This window comes from Hemicordylus capensis, chromosome 5 (genome assembly GCF_027244095.1).
Source record: "Hemicordylus capensis ecotype Gifberg chromosome 5, rHemCap1.1.pri, whole genome shotgun sequence".
NCBI lineage: Eukaryota > Metazoa > Chordata > Lepidosauria > Squamata > Cordylidae > Hemicordylus > Hemicordylus capensis.
The window spans coordinates 172665899-172693193 of record NC_069661.1 but is presented as its reverse complement, the minus strand read 5'-3'; the positions used below and the strand labels follow the sequence as shown (position 1 = coordinate 172693193).

Below are 27295 nucleotides of genomic sequence, written 5' to 3'. Positions count from 1 at the left end.
TCCTGCAGGGAACTCACTTGCTGCTGTGGTTTATGCCCTCTTCTCTTGCTACAGAAAAGCGTCCTGAAGCTGCAGACATGTGGTTACAGGGTACTCTTACTAGAGGAAGAGGCAGTAGTAACAAAGCAGAAAGCCAAGTAGGTGAAGCAAAGTCAATTTCAATTCACTGCTATGCTACACTCAAAATTACATTTAAAAGTTATCTCAAAGCACATTCATAATGGTTTTGGCCTCTTGTTGATAGACTCCTTTGTTTTATAAGGATGGGGGTAGGGAAGAAGCACTGTGGGACATGTTCTTAAATCACTTCCACATCATCGTGGAAATGATGGTCAGCTAGAAGCCACAGAGGGTTGCAGCAGGAGGTGGGGGTCAGATGAAATAACATAATAGAATTCTGTTTTAGCTCTCCACCCATAAACAGGTACTCCCATGCCTATGTAACAATCCATTATTACAACAAGATACATCCCTGATTGATTTACTCGGATATATGTTCGACTGTAACTAAAGGACTGAAGATCAATACTTGTGTTAATTAAAAAACAGATGACATCAAATATTTAAAAATGAGGAATTGTATCTAATCTCTGAAGATGCTGGTGGAATCATTCCACATGCTGGTGGAATGATAGACCAAGGCGGGTATTCCGTTTCAGACTTTTCTTTTCTTTTCTTTTCTTTTTTTGGTAAAGTTCTGGCTTGAAACAAGCCAGATTTCACCATTTTTGGCCATGTAAAATAAATAAATAAATAAATTCAAAAAATCACCAAAAATCAGGGAAGTTGCAATGAAAAGCTAGTAATCCAACAAAAACTGGTATCTTGCAATAAGCCTATTTGCATTAAAAACGAAAATACATTACGTAGAGCTAGAATAAAACTCATTTGCTACCATTCATAAATTGCAGATAGGTATTACAGCTACCATGTTTAAATTGTGAATGACAGTTGGAAACCCTGTATGACTTTATGCCAAGTCAGTTTCAGAAAATGCACTTCCATCTTTTTTATGTTTTAATGGATTTAGATTTTAAAGAATATTCAGTTTCAGTTCAATATTACTCAAGAATGAGCGACATTCAATATGTAGGATTTGAAAGCTAAGCACATTTCCAGCATAAGCACCTTTATTTCATTCCTGAGTAGTAAGACAAAATGTATTATTGTGCTCATAATTTTTTTTAAAAATCACACATTTATTCTGTCACCTTTCCAATCATTCCTTAACTGAACTATGACAATTGAATCTACATGTACATTGGAGACTACTCTGGCTTGATATTTGTATGAAATGAAAGTAGGCACTGAATCCTGAAAACTATATAAGATTGATGATCTTCTTAGTTATTTAGATCCCTCACTTAATGCCCTCTGAGATCGACAAGAATCTCAGGTCTTTCTACAAGTCAAGTGATTTTAGTGGGGAAAAGAAGGAAAAGATAGTTATTAATAGAAGTGATATTATATACAAGTAGAAAACACACAAGGATATTTGTTTAAGCAGATAAAAAACACCTTGTTACATTCCAATGTGCTATACTTCAGTTTCATAAATCTATTCCTTGTCCCACAGAATCTTTCAGCACAGAAATCACTCTTTTTTTCTCTGCTTGTGACACTCTGTCTAAACAATGGGATTCAACCATTAAATCTGTAAGGGGCATAAAGGATTCTATCCCAATCTGGGAGAATGATGGAGTAGATGATCTTCATTGCCTTCCACCCTTGTGGCAATGCCTGCCTTCTGGCTTTCATAAAGACTAGCAACAAAATCACTTGTGGGGAGGGATAACTCCATATCTATTATGATGTGCACTAGTGTAGCGCTCTCTCGCTCTTTCTCTTTTTTTAAAAAAGAAAATATGATATCGTAGATATTGTAGCTGTTCAAATTCCAGCTCAGCCTTCAGTCACTGAATGAACATAGTGGTTCAGCCAAGCCTGTCTGCCTCACAGGGTTACATAGGAAGCTGCCATATACTGAGTCAGACCATTGGTCCATCTAGCTCTATATTGTACACAGACTGGCAGTGGCTTCTTCAAGGTTGCAGGCAGGAATCTCTCTTAGCCCTATCTTGGAGATGACAGAGAGGGAACCTGGAACCTAGATGCTCTTCCCAGAGCAGCCCCATCCCCTAAGGCAGTAGTGGCCAGTGAGGGTGCTGTGGAGGTAACTTTAAGAATAATAGAACTGGTGCTTATCTCCACTCTTGGAGAAGCAGTGTGCCACCCAGCACCCCCTGCAGTGGGGGATCGCCTCTGCCACTCACCTGGCTTCCATGAAGCCGATCCCCCGCCCGCTGCCAAGTGAGTGGTGGAGACTCTCCCCCGCTGCAGGGGGTGCTGGGTGGCACGCTTCTTCTCTGAGCAGCATTCAGGTATGGTGAGAGTGGAGGTAAGGACCTATTCTTTTACTCTTAAAGGTGCCTTTTGCTGACCCCCTCCCACCAGTGCCCTCATCGACTGTGACTGTCCGAAGGAGAATATCTTACAGTGCTCACACTTCTAGTCTCCCATTCATATGCAAACAGGGTGGACTCTGCTTAGCTAAGGAGACAAGTCATGCTTGCTCTCACAAGACCAGCTCTCCTCTCCAGGTTGTTCTGAAGGTAAAATGGAATAACTCCATGTATGTTGTCCTGAGCTCCACAGAGGAAAAATGGGATAGGTTGTCACTAACATATCTCCAAAATGAAATCTGAAAGAGAATTTCAAGGTTATTTCCAAGGAGAAACATTGTGGGGGGGATTTCACATCTCTATGACAATGACAACTTGTGGCATGCTTGCCAGAAAGCCTGGCAACCTCTATGGTAGACACCTGGTGTACCATAGGATACCCTGTGCCCCTTTTGGAGAAAGGAAGTGATCAAGTGAAGAATAATCTTTCAGTAGAGATGTACTTGCAATTAAACAAAATAACATCAGTGGTTTAGAATTCAGAAGAAAAGAGGCAGTTTTTCTTCTACAACTACAATATGGTCATGTTCTCAGTATCTCTTGGTAGACAGTGCTAAGTTTCTGAAAAGAAAAAGGTGTCACGGTCCAAGTCTTCCAGCCACTAATCAAACTGTATGCAGGTTTCTTATAACTACTTGATGGGGGACAAATGGACTCTGCACACAGACTTAGAGAGGCACTAACGCTCTTTGACGTTACTTCTCACATAACAAAGTTGATTATTGCATTTCCTAGCATTTTTTAAAAAACAGATTCTGGTGTTCAGCCTCACCTCAAACTCAGTAATGTGTGAAATTCCTGCTATATTTAAAAGGTAACAGCTGACATGTTACACACCCTTATGAGGGCAGAGCAAAGAGCTCCACAGTCATCAGGTACCTATTTCTACAAGCAAACAGGATTTTTGCGGGGATGGGAGACAAGTGAAAATTGTGTCCCCATCCCCCTCCACACATGTTGCCCTGTGAGACAACCCTGCAGGGTAGCAGCAGCTCATCCTAAAAGACCAGGGGAGGGGCACCATAGGCGGCACAGCTGCTTCTCATTCTCAGACCTCCATTTGCTCCTCTCTCTCCCATCATATCTCACCCCAGTGTTAATGAGAGCTGCACTCCTGCAGGCTGGTCACTGAGCAGGTAGAGCTGCATGGGCTGGTTAATCATTGATTAACCTTGAAAAGCCAGTCTGCTGGCAGTGCGGCTCTCATTAACACTGGGCAGGGTGTAAGGCAGGCCTGCTCAACTTAGACCCTCCAGATGTTTTTGGACTACAACTCCCACGATCCCCAGCCACAGTGGCCAATAGCCAGGGATTATGGGAGTTGTAGGCCAACATCTGCAGGAGGGCCGAAGTTGAGCAGCCCTGGTGTAAGGAGAGAGAGAGAGAGAGAGAGAGAGAGAGAGAGAGAGAGAGAGAGAGAGAGAGAGAGAGGAGTGAACAGAGCTCCATGAATGAGAGGCAGCTATGCCTCCTTTGGCAACTCCCTCCCCCCCATGCTTGTTATGATGAGCCATTCTTGCTCCAGGGTAGCTAGTTTACTTGCTCATTGTCAAGGTAGAGCTTTTGTGTCATCCTTGTAAGTGCCCATAACATATCAGCCATTATTAATTTAATTTTGTTTGTTTGTTCATTTTTCAGATTTGTAGACCACCCCAAACTTCTGTCCCTGGGTGGTTTAATACACACACACACACACACACACACACACCTACACACAAACACATAATGGGCCAAGAGGTACTTTTTAAAGTGGTAAAGGTAAAGTGTGCCATTGAGTCGGTATCAACTCCTCGTGGCCACAGAGCCCTGTGGTTGTCTTTGGTAGGATACAGGAGGGGTTTACCATTGCCATCTCCCGCGCAGTATAAGATGATGCCTTTCAGCATCTTCCTATATCACTGCTGCCCAATATAGGTGTTTCCCATAGTCTGGAAAACATACCAGCGGGAATTTGAACTGGCAACTTCTGGCTTGATAATCAAGTAATTTTCCCTTTAAAGTGGTACCCCCCTTATATATATATCAGAGAGAGAACAATTGTCCCATACTGTTCCTCCCAATAGCTGTTATATGGTGTTTCCCTCATGTTTTTCAATGGCCACATTCACATGTAATAGGGATGTCTCCCTACTCCCTGCTCTCCTGACCGAATTCGGACATAATGGAGAGGAGGGAGCCAGCAGTCAGCAATACTGCAGAGAGGAGAGGGAACTGGCTGTGTGGGCTTCCTTTTTTCATGAAGGACAGCCCGCACAGCCAGTCATGGCCAGAGAGAAGGAGGATTTTCCTCCCTCAACTCCCATCACAGGGAATACAGCCTGTGGTTCTAAATTCAAACACAACACAGGCTGGGTTTAACCTCAGGATGGGGCAACAGAACTCACTGCAATCTGAGGCTTCAGATTGGAGTTACAAAAACAAAACCTCAGGTCGGTTGCCTCACGGAACCAGAGTTTTCTGCATTTGGACATGCAGGTTTGGCAACCTCTGGCCTCTTAAATTCCTGTTCCATGTTATGTGCGAATGCAGCCTTAAATTGTGAGCCCCTTTGGAACAGGGAACCATTATTTTTTCTTTTTGCTATGTAAACCACTTTGAAAACTTGTTTTTGTAGAAAGGTGATATATAAAATCTATTACAACAATAATGACCACCACAACAATCTAATTGAAATTGTTCAAAGAACTTGTTTCTTAAATATAGACTTGTTGCAGAGTTTTACTTTTCTTGAGGGCAATGTTACTCCAATTACACAGTTAACACTTCAGTTCTCCAGGTAATTTCAAAAAGCAAACAGTTTTTAAACAAGAAGACAAATAGATAATGGATCCATGTCACACAACCAAGTTTATTTCCACTACTTTCTATTATTTTGAGCAATACTAACTAAAGTTCAGGTATGCCACTATCTTTAAACTTTTCAAAGGCATATCAGAGCTTGCAAACAGAGTCAGGAAAGTTTCTGTCTTATCACAATTGGCACGTTACACACAGAAAATATTCCTCACAATGTTATCATTAATTTTGAATCATTGAAGGCCTGAAGACATTTTTTTACACATCTATGCAAACAATGTATTTAGAGATGGTACCTTTCACATCAGTACATTTTTCTGCCTTCCCTGTTCCAGTGTCTACTGATCAAAATACATCTCTCTTTCTTTGCTTCTCTCTCTCTCTCATATCTCCTCTGTTGTAAATCATTTCACTCAATGCTGAGCTACCCTAATGATTAACACAGCAAATGGTTAACTAGCCAGACTTAGACAATACAACTGCAAGTATAATTTAAATAAATAAGACATCCAAGGAAAATTAAGAAAGCAGAACGTAACGAATTGAATTAGATTCCAGTAAGAATGTTATATACTGAATATTTATATACTCTGTTAAGTTGATGTGAACATCTTTCCCCAATTTCTTACTGCCTGCATTCATTAGTACTATGTAAAATAACTTGAAAATAAGCAGAGTTTAGTCCCACAGACTGCTTTCATTCGTCTTCACGTGTGTCTTTGCCTTATTCTATCCCAGCTTAAAGACTCAGAGAGAGAGAGAGAGAGAGAGAGAGAGAGAGAGAGAGAGAGAGAGAGTGTATACACACACACCCCAAAGAGATAAATAAATACTATATCTATACACACACACACACACACACACACCCCAAAAAGATAAATAAATACTAAAAAAATCCAGGCTATAAATCATCCAGATAAAAGCCCACTAAATTCCATACAGTTCTAATCGTTTATCCCCAGCTATTATAAGAAGACTCAAATAAGAAAATGATTATTCTTCCAGTGAAAAGGTAGTCAGAATGGATTTATCCAGCTATACTGCATGACAATTGACACTGCAGTTATTGCAAGATAGCCTGCCATTTGAAGCTTCCATTACATGGTGACTCGTATGAAAGTCTTTTCATACCCTGTGATCTACTTTTTGGTATGGAAAAGTAGAAGTGTGCTTCTCATTCTAGGGGTCCTCTTAGATGTGGGCAACAGCTATTGGGCTGGTTGACATCCCGACTAACAAAGTGCTTGCACAAATGTTTTGAGCTAACACAAGTCTATTATGGTAACTTGCTGTGCTAAGGCTGGAATTTGCATTCCAGATTAGTGTTGTACTAGTGGAACAAGGCAAGCAAAACCGCAATGCACCTCGTATATTTTGCAGGATTCTTTGGTGCAAGAACACAAATCCAAAACTCCTACTGACTTAGCACAACTACACAGTCTTCTTGATCAAGCACAACTTTGCTCATTGCACAAGCACTTCATCGGCCATTGAAATCCAGGCTAGAGTGTTCATCCTCTCAACAGCTGGGCAGTGCAGCAACATCTGCCTCACCCCTGCTGCCTTTATGCCAAAATCTGAAAGCTGTTGATCAATAAAGATGCTGCCTCATTTCACTGAGTCCTATGAATATCTTCCATTCTTCCTCCCCTTGGTTTGCTGCTGCAGACATCACCCACTCTTCAGTGAGACATGCATGTTTGTCATTTGTACTCCAGGGTTTTAAACTGTTTAAATGTTTTCACTGTTAATTGGTTTTAAGCTGTTTTTATAGTTTTGATTTTAATTAATTGATTTCAATTGTTTTGATTTTTGATGTAAACTGCCCTGAGCCATTTTTGGAAGGGTGGTATATAAATTGAATAAATTATAATAAATAATATTATAATAATTTGGTGGCTGAAACATCAAGTGGAAACCTACATGTGTGAAACAGCCATCAGACGTCAAATGCAGCAGACATGCAAGTAATTAGCTGTTGTTGTTGTTGTTGTTGTTGTTATTACATTTATATCCTGCTCTTCCTCCAAGGAGCCCAGAGCGGTGTACTACATACTTGAGTTTCTCCTCACAACAACCCTGTGATGTAGGTTGGGCTGAGAGAGAAGTGACTGGCCCAGAGTCACCCAGCAAGTATCATGGCTGAATGGGGATTTGAACTCGGGTCTCCTCGGTCCTAGTCCAGCACTCTAACCACTACACCACGCTGGTTGACTCGTATATGGTCAAAAAAACATGCGCAAGACCATTTTAATACAGGACTTCTCCATCCAATTTTACCCCATTAATGACAAGTCACAAAGCATGTTGCTTGAATGGCAGCAGAGTACTTGCTTTGGTGACAATTGTCCTGGATTGAGAAGAGCATATTAGCAACCTTCAATTTAAACATCAACCATATTGATTCATTTTTAAGGGCACTCATCATTGACGGTGACTTAATAAAGTTTAAGAATTGCACTATTTCCATCTGTCAAGTGGATAGCTGAAATTGGAGACATGTCCCCATTCATGTCCCCTATTAACTACAATACAATTTGTTCAATGTTTGTTTCATTTTCTTATCATTTACCTTCTGGTTTATTCAGTATAACTAGCCATAATAGCTTGGTTTAATCTTCGAAGCTAGTAGATGAACAAGAAAATATGCATTGACTTTTGTCTAGTCTATTGCCACTCAAGCAGATACTTATACAATGATATCCGAACTATCAAAAGATATTTCCTTTTTTAAATTGAAGGTAAAACTGCTATTTCACAGGTAGTTCATCATTTGGCCTAGTATATTAAAACTGCTCCCAAACAGAAAGGCTGAAAATCAGGGTGTGGGGACAATGGAACAAGGTCACCAGGGTCTGTGGGGGCCATCAAGGCACTTCCTCACATTCAGCCAGGGCACCCCTTGCCCCTCCCACACCCAGCTGGCTGATGAAGCACTCACTGGCTGGTGGTGTGGGGCCAGTGTTTCATTGAAACACTAGCTGGCAGTTATAGGAGCTTGGCCAGCCAGTGTTTCAATGAAATACTAACTGGGGAGAATGGGGTAGGGTCTGAATGGACCCTCTCCAAGGTAGTAGCCACATCCCCTGTGTCTGATGTCAGACGCAGGGAGCGTGGCCAATACTGGGGATTGGGACAGTCATCCCCTGCAAAGTTTCCCCCAGTCAGCAGTTCGTTGACTCACTGACTTGGAGCTCCTTTCCCTGCTTCTATGCAGAGGCAGGGAACGGAACTCTCAGTCAAGGATTCAACAAACCATTGAGTGGGGAAATTCTGCAAGGGATGACTGACTGGCCCTATCCCCACTATTAGCCATGCCCCTGCATCAGATGTCAGATGCAGGGGATATGGCTTGGGGTGTGCACACTTTGTGTGCGTAATTACAAATAGAAAGGAGTGAGGGAGCCACCACAGGACTTCGCCCTCCGGCCACAGGCAAGCTCCCTATACCCCTCCTGAGAATATGGCTAACCACTGTCTCCATGCTTCATAAGTTACCTTGAGAAAACCTTAACTTTTAGATTTGGGGGGTTAGTCATAACTCCCATAACAGCATTTGCCTTTTTACATAGAAAGCAAAACTACTGAGGTTCATGTTGTGCCTGACTTAGTGAGCAGCTGGATGAGGCAGGCAATATTTGAAGAGAGGCCTAAGACACACCATTGTTCCACCTAGATGATAATGTTACCATTATCTGAGAAATCCATAATAAAATAGGTCAGCAACAACTTAGTGACTACAAGTGGTTCATTTCTCCCCACAGGACCTTGTGGTGGGGCATCTAACTGCCAGGTATTTGATGAGTGTTCCCACCTCATCTTCAGCAGAACATATTGGTTTTGTGGGAAGGACTGGCCTTCTCATTCTACGATTATGACCTCATCCCATATATCAGCTCTTTAGGGTGTCTCCCCAACAGAGGCACACCTAGGTAATTTTGGCGCCTGGACCTAAAGGCCTTTGGAGGCCCCCCTCCCCTGCAAATTAAGCATCATCATGCTTGGCCAGGTGACCACACCACCCGGGACAGACTAAAGAGGATTTGGGGGCCCCCAGTGGCTGTGGAGGCCCTGGACATCGGCCCAGAAATCCAGGAGTAAGAGCGCCTCTGCTCCTTAACCAGTTTTTAGTTCTGTGGCAGGAGATAAAGAAAGAAGCCCTGTCCAGTTCCCTATCTCTATTTGTACCTCTTTTTGAAAAATAGGTCAGGAAAGAGAGGTTCAGCCACAGTGGTCCCCATTAGGGAAGACACTTTTCTAAAGCCATCAGTTACAATAATTATTTGAAATAAAGGAGAGTCAGACTTCTCATATAGGTTACCACTATTTGAGATAGCAAAAGATGTGTCACATGGCATAGCATGATAGTAAGTTAGCAGTACACACTTAATATGTGGGGCATTTTGCAAGAAATATGTCCTCCTCTCTTAAAAGATTAACAACCTCCTTGCCTCTCTCCTCTGTCCACAGTCTTTTTAATGTACGACAGTGTGAATTGGTTAGTCCCACCACATTTCTATTTATAAGTGACTGGCAGCTCCAGATAAAATTCTGAACACTTTAGCAAGGAATGCTTCCCTTCACAGCTTTCACCTACCGTTCAAAGGCAGAAAGCTCAACAGGAAAGAAGGGAACAGCCCTCCCAGAATTCCTTCTAAATTACCACAGAATTCACTTCAACTGCATATATTCACCAGTCTCTTCAGACAGCATATGTAGAGGAGCTTGGAAAATGGCCAGTGCAGGGACATCTATGTAAAGCACAGCTTTTAGTGGCATTTGCAAGGGCCATGAAATCATGGGAAATCATCAGACCAGCATGGAAAAATTAACAAATTTCACTACTCATCACAACTTCACCAAGCAAAGCTCTTGGCACACACCATAGCTCAGGGTACCCTGCTTTTTGTGGAATTTTGTGGAAATCTAACAGTAGATTTAGACTTGCAACACACACACACACACACACATACATGCTGGAATACAGAATGTTATAGAAGTTGTAATGATGTCAAGGTGGCTAGTTAGTTCCATTCCCTTCCATGCTTCCATCTACAAAGTTGATTTATACACTCCTTATTACAACAGCAGCCCAGCACATCATTCATAGGTAGTGTTGCAGGGTGTGTTCTGTCAGCGTGGATTACAGAGCAAATACCAGTGAAAGGTTTTTAAGATAACTTTACTTGGGAAACAAAGGCACTAAGAGGTCAGTAGTGAACTTGCCGACTCATGCACAAAAGGAACAGGAACAAACAGGAACAGAAAAGAGAATAGAAACTCCTAGCTAGCCCAACCAGTAGAGAGGAGACTATAGTGACCCTTCTGGCTTTGTAGTAGATTGTACGGAAACTATACAGCAAGCTAAGCTGAAGCTAAGCTGAAGCTGTTGCATATCCCACAGGCAGGATGTTCATGAGTGGGATAAACTGTCTTGATTGTGTAAAACTAATAATAATTTTGCCGCTGAAGGCTTAGGGTCTGACTAGATGTTAATGGAGGAAGCAAGGCTGTGTCTACCCCATGTGTTCTCCAGCGATGCCTAGTGCAATAAATGTGCAATATGACAACATCACATTCAGCATTTGCCCACACCTGAAAGCAGCAGCCAATTAATGGGAGAGGAGGTGGGGGGAATGTGAACATGATGATATATTACGCAGTTTTATTTTGTAAACACTGAGTCTATTCCCACGGTCACTGGGAAGTGGGCTAAGGGAGCTTAGCCTGCTTCCCAGTGATCGTGGGAACCACCGGGCTTGCAGGCACTGCACTCCCAAGGTGGCTAGCCTGCCTAATTCACCCTCTCCTTAATTGAAGTTAATGGAGAGAGCGCTCCGTTAGCCTCAATGTTTTGCTTGTGTGTCACCACGGCACGTGGTGACACATGAGTAGACCCCGCAACCAGGAGCTGAAGCAAGCCTCCCGGACTCGGGGGTCTCTCCAGGATGCCCCACATTGGGGCACTCGCACTGGGCATTCTGGGACTTCCTGGGGCTGCACAGCCCCCGCTGGCTCCGTGACAGAGCCGGCAGTCATGTGGGCCTCAGGGCTGCTCTTTGATTGTCTGCGGGGAGAGTGGGCTAAGCCCGCTCTCCCTGCAGACCCGACAGAAGCTCTTCTCAATAGGGGTGTGCATTTTGGAATTTTCTTGTTTCGATTTGTATCCGAATCAAAACACCCCCATTTTATTTTGTACCCAAATTTTCTGAATCTGAATTGATTTGGATTTTTAAAAAGGGTCCAAGGGCAGAAGGAGTGGGGTGGTGGTGGTGGTAGTGTCCAATGGGTGGAAGCTACCAGCCAAATTTCAAAGGAATTAGGCAAAGGGCTGATTTTTTGTGAATTTTTTGTTTACACATCTTTAAGAATTTTCCCATAGGGAATAATGGAGATTCCAGCAAATGTATCGCTTCAAATCAAGGGGAAAGGGATGACCCAGAGCGGACTGTGGTGGGTGGTAGTGCCGAATGGGGGCAAGGAAACTTCCAGAATTATTTCAAAAAAATTGGGCAAAGGGCTGATCTTTTGTGATTTGATGAAGCTTACGTGTCTAAGATTTCTCCCATAGGGAATAATGGAGGTTTAGGTTTCAGAAGCCCCATAATTCCACTTGGGGGGCACTGGGGTTGCCCAGAGTGAGGGGTTGTGTAGTGCACATAGGGTGCCAACCACCCCCATACCCACAAGCCCGTGGGGTACTGGGTTTTGTTGTTTCTGAGGTGTTCATTGTAGATTCTCTGGTAGCATATGAGATTTTCAGTGAAAAACAAGAATCCACTCTCATATGCTACCAGAAAATCTACACTCAGAACACCACAGAATCAACAGAACCCAGTACCCCATGGGTTAGCAATCCTTCCCCTGGCCAATGTGGGGTCAGTAAAGAGTGGCAAGAAGCAAAAGAGCCAATGCAGAACAAGGAGAATATTGTCAGCAGGTTAGCCCATGATTTAGGTCACCGATCAGAAGGCTGGAAGGGTGGGAAATTCAAAGAGATGTCAAACACAAAATGGAGACTGACTCAGAGATCACCACAAAATGGAGGTCCGAAACAACAAAAAGTTTTGTAGCCGAAACAGGGACATTTTGTTTTGTCTACAAAACACCCGAAACAGGCTGTTTTGGGTACAAAATGTTTTGTATCCGAAACGTTTCGCACATCCCTACTTCTCACCAAGTGTGAGAAGAGCTTCATTATCTGGGAGATCTGTGGGGAAATGCAGGTCTGTAGAAGCCACACACACCCATAACATTGAGTTAGGCCTATTATATCCTTCCCAAAAGAGGCTTTACTATGACTGTTGTACATTAGCATGTCTTAAGTGGTTGCTCAAATCTATTTCACTATGAACTGAACAAGGTGTCAGATTTTGCAAACATTTTTGGAAATTTTGCACCTGGGGAAATGTCTATGGACCAAATAAGCACACTATTATGATGATATCGTGCACCTCTTTGCAAGAGCTGGAAACTATTTACATGTAGATGGATGTTGTTGTGAAAGAGAGATTGTGCGTGCCCTCATATCCAAAGCAACTGTGCTGACAGTCCTGCTCTTCCAACCCAGTTGCACTTATTTGACTACTGGGGCAGAATTCAAATGTACATCCCCATTCTTATTCTATCAACGAATCATCAGCAACTGGAGCAGGTTTGAGGCAAATGGAAGTTTCAGTGTACAGCATGTAGCAATGACATCATCATGCAGCCAAATCAGACTGGGTATAAGAGGTTGTGATGTAATCATCTTTAAATAATCCCTAACTGGCTGGTATCATGCAGCAAAGAAGCTGTGTCAAATGGGGAGGGGGATGGTGCCAAAGAAGCAGCAGCAGATTGGGGAAATTGTGCTGAGAAGAAGCATGGGGGGGGGATGTAATTTAGGATTTTTCTTGCAAACATTTTACCTCATCCTTCTGAAATAACAATTTTCACAATGATAATAAAATCTCACAAAAATTCAACACATGACAAAGAATCATGTCTTCACAGCTCACTTGTGTTTTGTACAGCACATGTATTGAACAAGACCACTTGATTACCAGATCCTCTTATTCCTACTTGATAACTATTTGCAGGCAGTTGTCTGAACCCACAAGTAGCAATAAGTGCCCAGAACATTAACCAACTTGCTGAAGAAAAGATTCCATATCCATTCTGATAAGCATAGCAATTTAAGAGGGTGTATTCCACAATATAAGCATAGCAATTTATGAGGGTGTATTTCTCATACTTTCGTTTCCTGTTCATTTCTCTTTCCGCAAAGCCTGTAAATAACACTTGCTTAAGGCAATGCTGCTGAACCTCATATATATCAAGGTGAACTTTGAGTCTTCCCTGGACTTTAAGTTTAATCTAGCGAAAAATGTGCTTGACAAAGGCATTTGCCTTGATGTTGTCTTGTGCGGTCTTTTAAACTTGCCCAAGATAAGCAAGCAGGGTTGTTAATATTTAGTCTGACGCTTTCCCAGCAAAGGTATATGAACATCTGATGACACTGGCAATTACTGACAGGAACTTGTCCCATCAGACTGCACTAGCTAAGGTGTAAACGGAACAGGTTTGAGCATGAAAATGAGCTTGTAAGAGACCAACACTTTGAAATATTAGGCTCTACATATGCAGGATGGGAAGGACTGTGACATTAATTTTAATTATTTCATCTTTATGGTTTTTAATAATTTATTTGCAATGAGTGGCATATAATTAATAATGTTTATCAGTTCATCTCTTATGCAAGTTTGATCTGTTTTTGAGAGCTACTTTGAGGCCTTTTGGGAAGCTGGAAGGCAGGATCTGTTTCAATAATAAATTAACAAATTAAAAAAGCAACTGAATAATAGACGTATTCAGAGACCTAAGTTTGGGGCCGTGTACAAATATAATAAATAAATAAATAAATAAATAAATAAATACATACATACATACATACATACATACTGCTAATATATAAAAATGGAAAGTATATAAGGGAAGAGAGGTATTCTATTCTTTTTATATTTGACAACAGTGAGCTTCAAAATCTGAAATGGGTGTTAAATGCACAAACAGTACCTGTTTCTTAATATTTTCTCTGAAAAAGGAAAAAGAAAACCTGACCAGTTTCCAGATATCCGGGGCAGCCCTTTCATGTGGCAATGTGAGGCAATCACCTCAGGTTACTGAGGCATCAGCAAGGCGGCTCCACTGTCACAATCGGAGCAACTTTTGGGGACCGGTTATGATCCTTGCAAAATATGCCTCTTCACACACGCCTTGCAAAACTGGCAAGAATTATGAGGAGTGAAGAGGAGGCTGCTAGCAACCTTCCTCCCTCCCTGCTCCCTATGCACTTTCAAAGCTTGCAAAAGTCAGTTTTGAAAAGGGCCTAGCCCCCACTAGGGGTATTAGGCAAGACAGCATTTTGCATCTTGCCTCAAATACTTGGGCTGCCCCTGCCAGATGTCATTACCATAAGATGTTCATTATTATTTTGAAATGTTCCATAAAGGGATATAGATTCTCACAATGAAGGCCGCCATTGCCCACTATAGTTGTGACGTTGTCTCTTGGTGACCACAGAGCCCTGTGATTTTCTTTGGTAGACTACAGGAAGGGCTTACCATTGCCATCTCCCATGCAGTATGAGATGATGCCTTCCAGCATCTTCCTATATCACTGCTGCCCAAAATAGGCGTTTCCCAAGTTCTGGGAAACATACCAGCAGTGATTCGAACCAGCCACCTCTTGCTCCCTAGGTAAGTTACTTTCTCGCTGCGCCATTTGGTGGCTTTATTGCCCACTACCTATTGCCAATATTGGATAAACGAAACTCTACTGAATTGCATTCTATGCACACTCTATATGTTTAATTTATTTATTTATTTATTTATTGTCAGATTCTCTTGACAATGGCAAAAATTCCACATGATTTCAGTGAACCTCTGTATGACCGATGAAAAATCAAGATATTTAATTTTGCAGAAGTTGTGAATTGGAACAAAAGGAATATGGATGAATAGCTTCAAAGCAATACTCCAATTAACACTGATAGGCAACTTTGCAACAATGTAGCTTTCCATTGCCCGCTCCATCACTCTGCAATTTGCCAGTAAAAAGGATTTTTTTCTCAGGTAGTTTTATACTAGAGAGGAAGGCAGTGAACATATTTCATCTGTTTACAATATTCAACTACAGTTCTCAGCTGAATTTTCCATTTGTAAAACACTATGTCAATAATGACTTACAGTTCTTTGCATGAGCAGTGGTGCTTCAGTGCAACCTATTCCTTCATCATTAAAACTCGATTCCATGTTGATTATGTCATCAATGACCTCCTCCATCTAATGAAACAATAGTTGAAGGAGAATATGGTTAACAGAGGAACCTAAAGTACAACATTAAATTAAAATCTTAAAATGAATAACTAATATTTGACATAAAAAGTCTACTCTTTTTTCCTGAAGATTCTCTTTCAAAGAATGATCTGAAGGCACATGGTATAGTTCTAATGCTGAAGCCAAGCAGATTTAAATTGGTGAAATGGGGAAACTACCTGGGAGCAAAGGGTTTGTCATTCTAAGCTGTTCAGTGTGTCATAAGTAACACACTGGAAAAAGGCTGAGCTAAACCACACTAACTTGGGGAAACATTTTCAAAAGTGTCAAAAATCCCACCTTTTGAAAATTATCTGGCAACACTCGTAAGCAGGTTCACTTTTGCTTTTATACACTTCCTTTCTTCCCCTCCCCTTCATTTGCCCTCTGCCTAATCTGTTTGGCAGTTTAATGTAGCATTCATTATCCTATTCACTGTATGATCACTGATTGACTGGGATCACATATGTGACTAATCTGGAAAGCATTTCCCTCTCAGTTGACTTTGTCATTCAACAACAACAACTAATATTTATATACTGCTTTCAACAAAAGTTTCCAAAGTGGTTTACATAGAGAAATAATAAATAAATAAGATGGATCCCTGTCCCCAAAGGGTTCACAATCTAAAAGAAATGTAAGATAAACACCAGCAACAGTCACTGGTGGTACTGTGCTGGGGGTGGATAGGGCCAGTTACTCCCAGTTAGCAAGGGTAAGACATTCAAGACATCATAGTATAGCCAAATCTGATTGTCCACATAATATTATGTAGTCATTAAGATATATCATTTACTATGTAATGCGTGATTGGCTGGGATCACACATGTGATGAATCCAGGAAAGAAAAAACAGCAGTAACCAGGAAAAAGTGTAGAAGCAGCAGCAGATGAGGGGAATGGGCATAACATGCTCCTAAAAAGCAGCACTGGACAAAACCCTAGCTACCAGAAGTTTTATGTAGATACCAAATAGCATGGGAGATAAAACTGGACCTTGCAAGACCCCACAGAACAATGGCCAAGGGGTCAAGTGGAAGTCCCCCAGCACCAACTTCTGGACCCTCCTGCTGAAGAAAGAAACAGAATCTCTTCAGAACAGTGCCCCCAAGCCCCATACCCGAGGCTATCCCGAAGGATACCATGGTTGATGGTATTAAAACCTGCTGAGGGGTTGAGCAGAACTGACATGGACGCACTCCCTCATCTAATTCCCGGCATAAATTATCCACCAGAGTGACCAATGCAGCTTCAGTCCCAAACTAAGGGTGGAAGTCAGATTGAAAAGAATGTAGTTAATCCATATCATTCAAGGTCCTCTGCAGCTGCACATCCATCATATGCTCTATCACCTTGCTTAAAAAGAGGAGGTTTGAAACAGGTCTGTAGTATCTAGGTAAGCGGGAGCAATGGAAGACTTTTAAAATAGTGGTCTCACTCCTTGAGCCTCAATGGTGCCTTTCCTTTCCTTAATAAGACATTAATAATTATCACCTCCAGCCATCTACCTGATCTTCCCTTGGCAAATTTTATTTATTAGCCATGAGAAGAAATTATATTTAACTCAATCATCTGGATCTTAATGCACACACCTCAAAATCCTACTTAATAGGACAATCGTCTAAAGAAGCCTTTAGATGTTATTTAGATGTAGCTCATAACAATACTAAAGAAACTGGAGAACAAGTCCTCATCTTGCCAGCCCCATCAAACTAGGAAGCCAGCCACCAGACTTTCGTTTATCTCACAAAAACATGCCATACCGCATTTTCATGTTCTTCTCCAAGGGCTAGTAACTTGGTCACTGGACTTCCAGGAGTGCTGATATCATTGGCAGGAGGCATATGCCCACTTCTTAATATAGGTGTAGCTCCTGAAGAATGGACTGAATGGGAATGAGATAGTGACAACGTTTGGCTGGACAGCTTGGTATCGAGTGTCAGGTACTGCTTCACTTGATGCCTCTGAGTCTGCTGAATATGATACCTGGCTGGATTTTCCAGGTGGGTCTGTACCTATGAAGAAAAGAAAATGACAAATGGTTATTCCTTTTAGAAGAGTTTGAATAACATCATTGTGAGAGAGTAAATCCCAGCTTATGTAAATTGGTAGTGTGATCTAGAAGAGCTCTTCCATTCAAAACTTGTGTATGCTCACTGTGTTCCATGGTTCAAAGACAAGAATGTTAGACTTGAGGTGATATGAAATCCACCATCAAAATACCATCTTTTCATTTAATTTTTTTAAAAAATATATATAGGGCGGTATATAAATGCAATAAATAAATAGCAAGCAAGCAAGCAGCTGGTGGGGGTGGGTGCTGACTCCAGATCAGCATCATAGCGTGGGAGAAGGAGAATTAATCCTTACAACCACACCATTAGGAACATAGAAAGCTGCCTTATACTGAATTGGTCCATCTACCTCAGTATTGTCTACATAGATAGACTGACACAGGGGTGGATTAAGCTTTTGGCTGCCCATAGACAAAAATGCTTTTGCCACCCTTTTACCTTAAACAAAAAATGTTTGCCTATTTTTGGAATAAGGTAAAAGGGGGTGGACTTTCTCCTCGCCCACTCCACCCTTGCTGCTGCCGCCACTGCCCACAGAGAGGGGTGGCAAAATTTGAGGGGCAAAATTTGCTGCTCCTCAAATTTTGCTGCCATAGGCAATTGCCTACTCTGTCTCTCCATCACTCCATCACTGGACTGACAGCAGCTCTCCAAAGTCTGAGGCAGGAGTCTTTTCTGCAGTTGCCAGGGATCGAACTTGGAGATCAGGGATTGAACCTGAATCACCTGGAGATGCCAGGGCCTGAACCTGGCACCTTCTGCATGCAAAGCAGATGCTCTACCACTGAGCTGTGGCCTCATCTCCAATTTTCCTGATGAAAATCCTTACTTGCAGCTGTTACTTGCCACAGTAAACAAAAATATATTTGCACAAATAGCAGTTTGGGAGGCATAATTTTCACTTTCAGCACATGGTGAAAAGAGTCAAACCTATCTTTCCCACATATACTGTGTTTTTAATCTGTTATGGTGGTCCTGATCTAGCTGCATTAAAAAAAAAAGGAAACATGACACATTTTTTGCACATCTCTAATTTAACTCTCAGTTTAACTGGAGAGTGGATCTCTCTGTTACTCACATCAAATCAGCAGTACTACTACACCTGTAGACAAACAGAGAATCTCAGGCTTCTAACATTTCAAACCAACCAGTCTTATCTGCTGCCCAAACTAATTACCTTACACAGCTATTTTTTCTAATGGCAGAAATAAATATTTTGGCAAGGAGCAATACAGCCAATATACATTATCTAGAATTTAACATAATCTCAGTGCATCTGTGAACAACATTATTGAAGCCTTACTTCAGCCAAAACATATGCCTAAACTATCCATGTTTATGTACATATAGATAAGAAACATTGCAACATATTCCAATAATAGAGGCATTTATTATAAAATAGGGCTGCAATCCTATACACTTACCTGGGAGTAAGTCTTACTGAACTCAGTGAGACTTACTACTGAGTAGACCCACAAAGGAATCTGATAAAAATTATTGATTTGAAGAGGAAAAATTAGAACATAGAGGTTTACTCACCACCCAAACCAATTCAATAACTTTTTTTAGCTCACCTTATAATAAGAGCAATCTGTCAAATTAGGCATTTTTAGGTTTGGCGCAATCAGACAAATTATAATCCAGAAATAGCAGGCTAGATTATCACTAACCGACCACAAGCAATGCAGAGCTCACAGTGCTTCTGTTAAGAATGGATAAAGCTTTAGAGCAGCCAGAGAGACCTTATAAATTAAGTGGTCATGCCAAAAAACAGCTAATTATATGAGACTAGGCCATCCTTTGACTGCGCAGACTGACAGCCAGTACTTCAAACAACTCCCATCTCAGAACGTTGCCACATTCCTGTAATGTATCCACTGTGGGGTTACTGAGTACACAAATATGTACTGTCACATTCACCCTCTGGCTTTCTTGTAATGTGACTAATGACCAATTTCTTCTAACAGAGTGTATTCAAATTGTTCTTAAGATTTTAACAATGGTAAAGTTTTTGTTACAGCCTGTTGTTGTTGTTGTTGTTTTAAATCCAATCCAAACTATGAATTCATGCAAACCAAGCCCCACGTACTTATGTTAGCCACAGTTTGGTACATGTTAAATATGCGTCGTTATTACTGTTCATTTATAGTATATTAACACACTTTTCAATTCCATTCTCAGTCAGTTCAACTTACTTCCGACAGAATCATTTTTCAAGCAAATTTGGGAGGAGCACAGTCTTATACCTGGCACAGTCCTATACCTACACATTGATGCAATGGCACTGCTGTCACTACAGCCTGTGATTAAAACCGTAATGCTGTTCTTCCATTTGAGTGTCATCCAGCTATGAGCCATTATTACCATACATCAGATCCACCGAGTTTCTATCATCCAAGTTAGCTCTGTGCTATCTGAAATGTCGTTCAAGTAGGCAAAGTCATGCCAAGTCCTTCCTCTGTCCATAACTCCTCCACAACAAAAAGAAAACTATTCCCACTTTAAAGAGAGAAAATAACCCAAATCACATAAGACACAATACAGCCAAAATTAAGTAGCTTTACTGGCCCCTGATGTTAATGGCAGTGTCAAACTTGAGCTTGAAATCAATTGGCTGTATCATGTCCTTAGCGGGACTATAACAAAAGCCACAGCTTGAACTGCTGAAGCCTCTAATATTTAAGCACAGCACTTTAAACTACCTGAGATGTAGACACCAAAATGTTAGTTACTAAAACTGATAAAAATACTCACATGCTACTGGGAAAAGGCCTAACATTCTTCACTTAGACTCAGCTTCTTTTTTCTTTATTTTTCAGATCATCAACCACAACCACATCTAGTGCTTTTTAAGGAAAACACACACAGAAGTTAAACACATTTCGTTTTTGTCCTTGAATGTGTATCTTCATTAAATTGCAAAATACTGGAAAACCTTTGCAACACCTTCTGCCATACTTGTTTCAATTTCACATTTGTTCATAGTAGCTTGTGCAATGTCATCGTCGGGACTTCCCCTCCTTTATTTAAAGAAAAAGCTTTGCAAAATTGTTGGTATATTTACTTGTGCTATAAATCTATGTTAGCTGACCACTTGCATGATCAGGAATCTCATTTCAAGGTAAGCAAAAGGGGGATACACAGAAGTGCAGCTGCAAAACCACTTCAAAACACTGTAGAAATATGGTTTATATACATTATGATGATGAAGATTTATACGCTGCTTTTCAATAAAATGTTCTCAAAATGGTTCACATAGAAAAAGCTATAAAATTGTTCCCTGTTCCAAAAGGGCTTACAATCTAGACAGAAATACAAGGCCAACACTAGCAACAACCATTGGAGGGATGCTGTGCTAGGATTGAACAGAGACAGTTGTTCTCCTCACTACTAAATAGAAGAGAGTCACTACATTAAAAGATGCCTCTTTACTCAGTTAGCAAGGGTACGTAAACGCCTGATCATTAAAGCAGCTTTGAATTCAGAGCAATAAACGTAAAATAAAAGTTAAGATCAGTTTGAAAATAATTTTGAGACAAAATTAATGTATGAATTAACTTAGAATTAACTGATGTATGTGCACTAGGGGTGTGCACGAACCGGTTTGGCAGTCCTTTTATGGATCGCCAAACCGGTTTGGGTGTCCGGCGTTTGAGCCGGTTCAGGAGGTGGAGGGGGGTTTCTTTACAGTGCAGGTAGGGTGCTTTTACCTCCCCCGCTGCATTGTCCCTCCAGCATTCTCCCCAAAATCGCTGCTGCAGGGCTGCAGCGTACCTCCTTGCAGCCCGAGTCAGCATCCTACTGGAAGTGGCCGACGCGCATGCAAGGAGGGGGGAAACCATGTACTTGAAGGAAGAGTGTGATAAAAATGTAAATGTAAAAATGATTTGACCACTTTTGACTGTATTTCTAGGTTCTTTCTAGCAGGTTTTTTCTAGGTCTGTTTCTAGGAGGGCTGTACCAGCAGAAAGTAGCCACTATAACAAGGATTTTCAAAAAGGGATCCAGGGGACATCCGGGAAATTACAGGCCAGTTGGCTTAACGCTTAATGTCTGTTCCAGACAAACTGATGAAAAGTATTCTCAAGGATATAATTGTTAAGCATATAGAAGAAAAGGCTCTGCTGAAGGAGAACCAGCATGGCTTCTGCAAAGATAAATCTTGCCTCACTAACCTTGAGAGGTCAACAGGTGTCAACAGGTGTGTGGATAAGGGTGATCCAGTTGACACAGTATACCTGGACTTTCAAAAAGCTTTTGACAAAGTTCCTAATCAAAGACTCTTGAGAAAACTTAGCAGTCATGGGATAAGGGGCAGGTTCATGTGTGGACTGGTAACTGGTTGAAGGACAAGAAACAGAGGGTAGGAATGAGTTGACAGTTCTCTAACTACTATGACTACTACTAATATTTATATACCACTTTTCAACAGAATCTTCCAAAGCAGTTTACATAGATAAATAATATATAAATATGATGGCTCCCTGTCCCCAAAGGGCTCGCAATCAAAAAAGAAACATAGGATAGACACCAGCAACAGGCACTGGAAGGAGGCTGTGCTGGGGATGGATAGGGTCACTTGCTCTTCCCCTGCTGAATAAAGAGAATCACCACTTCTAAAAGGTGCCTCTTTGCCCAGTTGGCAGGGGATGGAGGGAAGTAAATGGAAGTAAGTAAGAAGTTATCTCTAAATGGAGGGAATTAAGAAGTGTGGTCCCCCACGGATTGATACTGGGAATAGTGTTCTTAAACTTGTTCATAAATGATCTAGAAATTGGGGTAAGCAGAGAGGTGGCCCAATTTCCTGATGACATCAAACTAAATGGGGTAGTGAAATCCAAAAGAGATTGTGAGGAGCTCCAAAAGGATCCTTCCAAACTGGGGAAGTGGGCAACAAGATGGCAAATGCAGTTCAATGTTAGCAAGTGTAAAGTGATGCATTTTGGTGCAAAAAAACCTCCCAGGTTCACATATACGCTGATGGGGTCTGAGCTGTCAATGACTGATCAGGAGAGGTATCTTGGGGTCATGGTGGATAGCTTGTTGAAAGTGTCAACTCAGTGTATGGCAGCTATGAAAAAGGCCAATCCCATGCTTGGAATCATTAGGAAGGGGGTTGAAAATAAAACTGCTAATATTATAATGCCTGTATAAAAAACTACCATGTGACAACGTTTTGGAGTATTGTGTACAGTGCTGGTCACCATATCTTAAGAAGGACATTGTAGAACTGGAAAAGGTGCAGAAGAGGGCAACCAAAATGATCAGGGGCCTAGAGCACCTCACTTATGAGGCAAGGCTACAACACCTGGGGCTATTTAGTTTTTTGTTTTTTAAAAAAAGGCAACTGAGGGGAGACATGATAGAGGTCAAGAACATCATGCGTGGTGTGGAGAAAATTGATAGAAACTTTTCTCCCTCTCGCATAACATTAGAACTAGGGGCCATCCCATGAATTGATTGCCAAGATATTTAAGACCAAGAAAAGGAAGTACCTTTTCACACAATGCATAAGTAACTTATGGAATTCTCTGCCACAAGATGTGTTGATGGCCACTAGCTTAGATGGCTTTAAAAGGGGCTTGGACAAATTCATGGAGGATAAGGATGTGTGAACCGAGCTGGCTTGAGGACAGCCTCAAGCTGGACCGGTCCCGGTTCAGCTCGCCCTCTAAATGTTTCTAAATGTTTGGGTTGTTTTTTTAAAAAATTTAAGCTTACCAATGGTTCCAGCAGCCTGCGGAGGGTGCTGCCATGGTCACAGGGGTCATGACCCAGGCCACACAAATGGCAAGGGTGTATATGCAGCAGCCTCCAAAATGACCACTGCAACAATGGAGAGGATCGAACCAGCCTGAGAAGGTGATGAATTGGCCCATAGAAGACCTTGGGGAGGTCAGTGGGTGGAGGGGGAAACTCCGGAGACCCCCTCCTGGCTCGAATTCGAGCTGAACCAGAGTTCTAGTTCAAGGGCACAAAACCGAACATGCCCAGTCTGGTTCAAGTCTGGATTGGACTCGAACCAAACCAGGCAAATCAGTTTTGTGCAAACCCCTAAGTGAGGACAGGTATATCAATGGCTACTAGTTTGCAGCTATAGGCCTCCTCCAGCCTCAGAGGCAATATCCCTCTAAATACCAGTTGTAGGGAAGCAACAACAGAGGAGAATGCATGCCCTCAGCTTTTACCTGTGGGCTTCCCAGAGGCATTTGGTGGGCCACTGTGTGAAACAGTTTACTGGATTAGATGGGACTTGGGCATGGTCCAGCAGGGCTTCTCTTATGTTTTTGTGACTTCTCTCAGTACTCTCTGAGATTTGCACAGCACGTCTCAAATTCTCAAGTCTTGGTTTGAGCATTTTTGAACAATTAATTGAAGTTAGCTTTAGCTTTTAATTGAAATCTAGTTTCAATTTTTCAGAAATATATATCTTTATCATTCCCATTTCTTTTTTCATTATTTTTCTTTTATATTTATTTTTCTCCATGGGCTTTTATTGTCTTTTTTATTGTCTTTTTTTTATAATAGTACTTTGAGAAGTTTAACTGTTGAATGAACTACTTGTTGTGATGCAAACAATTAGAAGGAAATTGAGAAGGATTTCATGTATGTATGGAGAGAGAGCTTAGTGTCATAGCTCGATAGCCTATTCTCCCAGTTGTAGGTTATAGAGATCTGTCTCAGCTGAAGTTAGTTTTCCTCTTCATGAAATAATATCTTTCCATTTTTCTCTCCGGGATTGTTGTTGTTGTTGTTAAGGACCATTGAAGGTTTAACTGATTTCTGTCATTTACTTTATTATGGCGTTTTGTACACCTGTATGGGACGAGATGGGAATTTTGATTATAGAATATTGGTGGATATGTGGTTTTGTGTTTACATTACATACACTTTTTCTGTTATGGCAGAACTAGTGTTTTTTATTTTCATTTTCTTCTCCATTGATTAATCTTGTTCTGAATCGTTTGAGTAAGTCCAAGTGGAGTGTTCTGTGAAAGGTTTAAATTTTATTTTTTCTTTGATGATTAGATTTAGTTTTTAGATCTACTCTCTTTTTCTTACAGATTATCTTTACTCATTTAAGTATACTTAAATATTATTACTGTGTTTTCTTTTTGTTTTCTTAGCTGTGGATAAGTCATTGCTCTTATTCATGTATGACTACGTCAATGTCAGAGATGTAACCTGTTCTATTTCTATTACTAATAAAAGCAAAAATTCTTTGGGGGAAAAAAAGAGATTTGCACAGCACGAGACACTTTATCTATACTGACTTTGGCTTCATCACTCAAAGCAGGATGGCAAGAAATTGTGAAATGATGCAGATTTCACTACTTGTGTGCAACATAGAAACTGAATTTTCATTCTTCCCATTCCTATCTTAATTTTGCAAATTGGAGAGCAAAGCCCAAGTTGAAAAGTAGAAAAAATTCTCCAAAATACAAATTCTCTCTGAATTTCAGAGATTCTCCCAAGGAGAAATTTCAGAGAATTTTCACAGGTAGTTTCTCCACATCCCTTGAAGCAGAAAGCTGTATACCTTGCTTAGTTAGGACACAGCCAAGTAAACCAGGAATCCTCACGTGAAGCTCAGAATTCCAATGGTCCATGCAGAATTTCTCTGTTGATCACCGTTAGCTGAAAAGAGCTTCTTCTAACAGTTTCTCCACATCCCTTGAAGCAGACAGCTGTATACCTTGCTAGGACACAGCCAAGTAAACCAGGAATCCTCACGTGAAGCTCAGAATTCCAGTGGTCCATGCAGAATTTCTCTGTTGATCACTGTTAGCTGAAAAGAGCTCCTTCTAACAGTTTCTCCACATCCCTTGAAGCAGACAGCTGTATACCTTGCTTAGTTAGGACACAGCCAAGTAAACCAGGAATCCTCACATGAAGCTCAGAATTCCAATGGTCCATGCAGAATTTCTCTGTTGATCACCGTTAGCTGAAAAGGGCTCCTTCTAACATTATGCTGGTAGTGTGGGAATAAGTGCAGTTTATTTCAATGATGCTGGGATGGAGACCTCAGGGCTCCATTCTGTCACCAATGCTTTTCAACATCGACATGAAACCGCTGGGTGAGGCCATCAGGAGGTTTGGTGCTACTTCTCCTTCTCATCTCCAGGAAATGGCACTAATTCTCTAAAAGCCTGCCTACAGGCAGTAATGGGCTGGATGAGGAATAACAAAATTGAAACTGAATCCAAGCAAAACGGACATGCTCATTGTAGGGGTTCAGAATCTGAGAGGTGAGTTAGATCTTCCTGTGCTGGATGAGGTTACACTCCCCCAGAAGGAAAAGGTACACAGCTTGGGAGTATTTCTGGACCCAGGCCTCATTCTGGTATCTCAGGTGGAGGCCATGGCCAGGAGTGCTTTCTATCAGCTTCAGCTGATTTGACAGCTGTGCCCATTCCTTGAAGAGGAGGACCTCAAAACAGTGGTGCATCAGGTGGTAACCACCAGGCTTGACTATTGCAATGCACTCGGCTGCCTTTGTAGTGCAGAAACTTCAGTTAGTTCAAAATGCGGTAGCCAGATTGGTCTCTGGGGCAACCCAGAGACACCATATTATGCCTGTCTTGAAACAGTTGCGCTGGCTGCCGATATGTTTCTGGGCAAAATACAAAGTGCTGTTTATTACCTTTAAAACCCTGAATGGTTAGGTCAGAGCACCTTCTTCTGCATGATTCCCACCACACATTAAGGTCATCTGCAGTGGTCCATCTCCAGTTACCACTGGTTTGTCTGGTGGCGACTCATAGGCAGGCCTTCTCTGCAACTGCTCCTGGGCTATGGAATGCACTCCTGGCAGAAATCCATAATTTGAGTCCATTATAGTCTTTCAAGAGAGCTCTTAATGTGTTTGGCCTGGCCTTCCAGGGTTTTAAATTGTTGTAAACTGTTTTAAATGGTTTTAAATGTTTGCCCTGGTTTTCCAGGGTTTTAAAAAAACTGTTTGAATGTTTAATTGGTTTTATTCTGTTTTTATAGTTTTGATTTTAATTGTTAGTTGGTTTTAATTGTTTTTATTCTGTTTTAAACCGCTCTGAGCCATTTTTGGAAGGGCTATATAAATCGAATGAATAAATAAATACTTAATAATATTAATAAATAGTGGTTGACAACCAGACTAGCATTATGCATGCCGATTAACATTTTGTGCATGCAACAAGGAAGGTATTATTTTCATCAATACCCTTACCTTCTGTGGCCATCTGTGCTTCCTTAAAATATGTCCCTAAGGGTTGTGGGGTGCTCAGGAACATATTTTCAGGAGGCACATAGGGCAGCAGAAGGAAGGTAAGATCAGTGAAAATTGTCCTTTCACCACTGCACACTTGCACAGTGATATCAGCCAATATTTTTTATTATAATAAATTGAGAAGTCCCTGAGCCAAGTGGGAGAAGTCTACAATGCATCTGTTCCCCACACCAGTTTCATGCCTAAAACTGAGGCAATACTCACACAGGAAGGAACCACAGCATGGACTCTTTCCTCAGGACCTGGGACTTTTCACATTTACTCCATCAGCTAGGGAAGAAACCACCTAGCAATGGTTCCAACACTGCCAGCATAGGAAAGGGGTGTAAAGCACAGGCTG

At 41.4% G+C, this 27295-nt stretch overlaps 1 protein-coding gene across 1 annotated transcript in view; it reads right to left on the bottom strand.

Annotated features, from left to right (window-relative positions):
• The window catches only part of TFEC (transcription factor EC), a 67236-nt gene that overhangs the window by 29454 nt on the left and 10487 nt on the right, over positions 1-27295 (bottom strand). The window contains exons 2-3 of the mRNA XM_053251539.1: positions 17379-17630; positions 15488-15583 (exon numbers count right to left, since the gene is read on the bottom strand). Coding sequence (XP_053107514.1) covers positions 15488-15583; positions 17379-17630 — 348 coding nt within the window. The remainder of the gene's footprint in view (positions 1-15487; positions 15584-17378; positions 17631-27295) is intronic.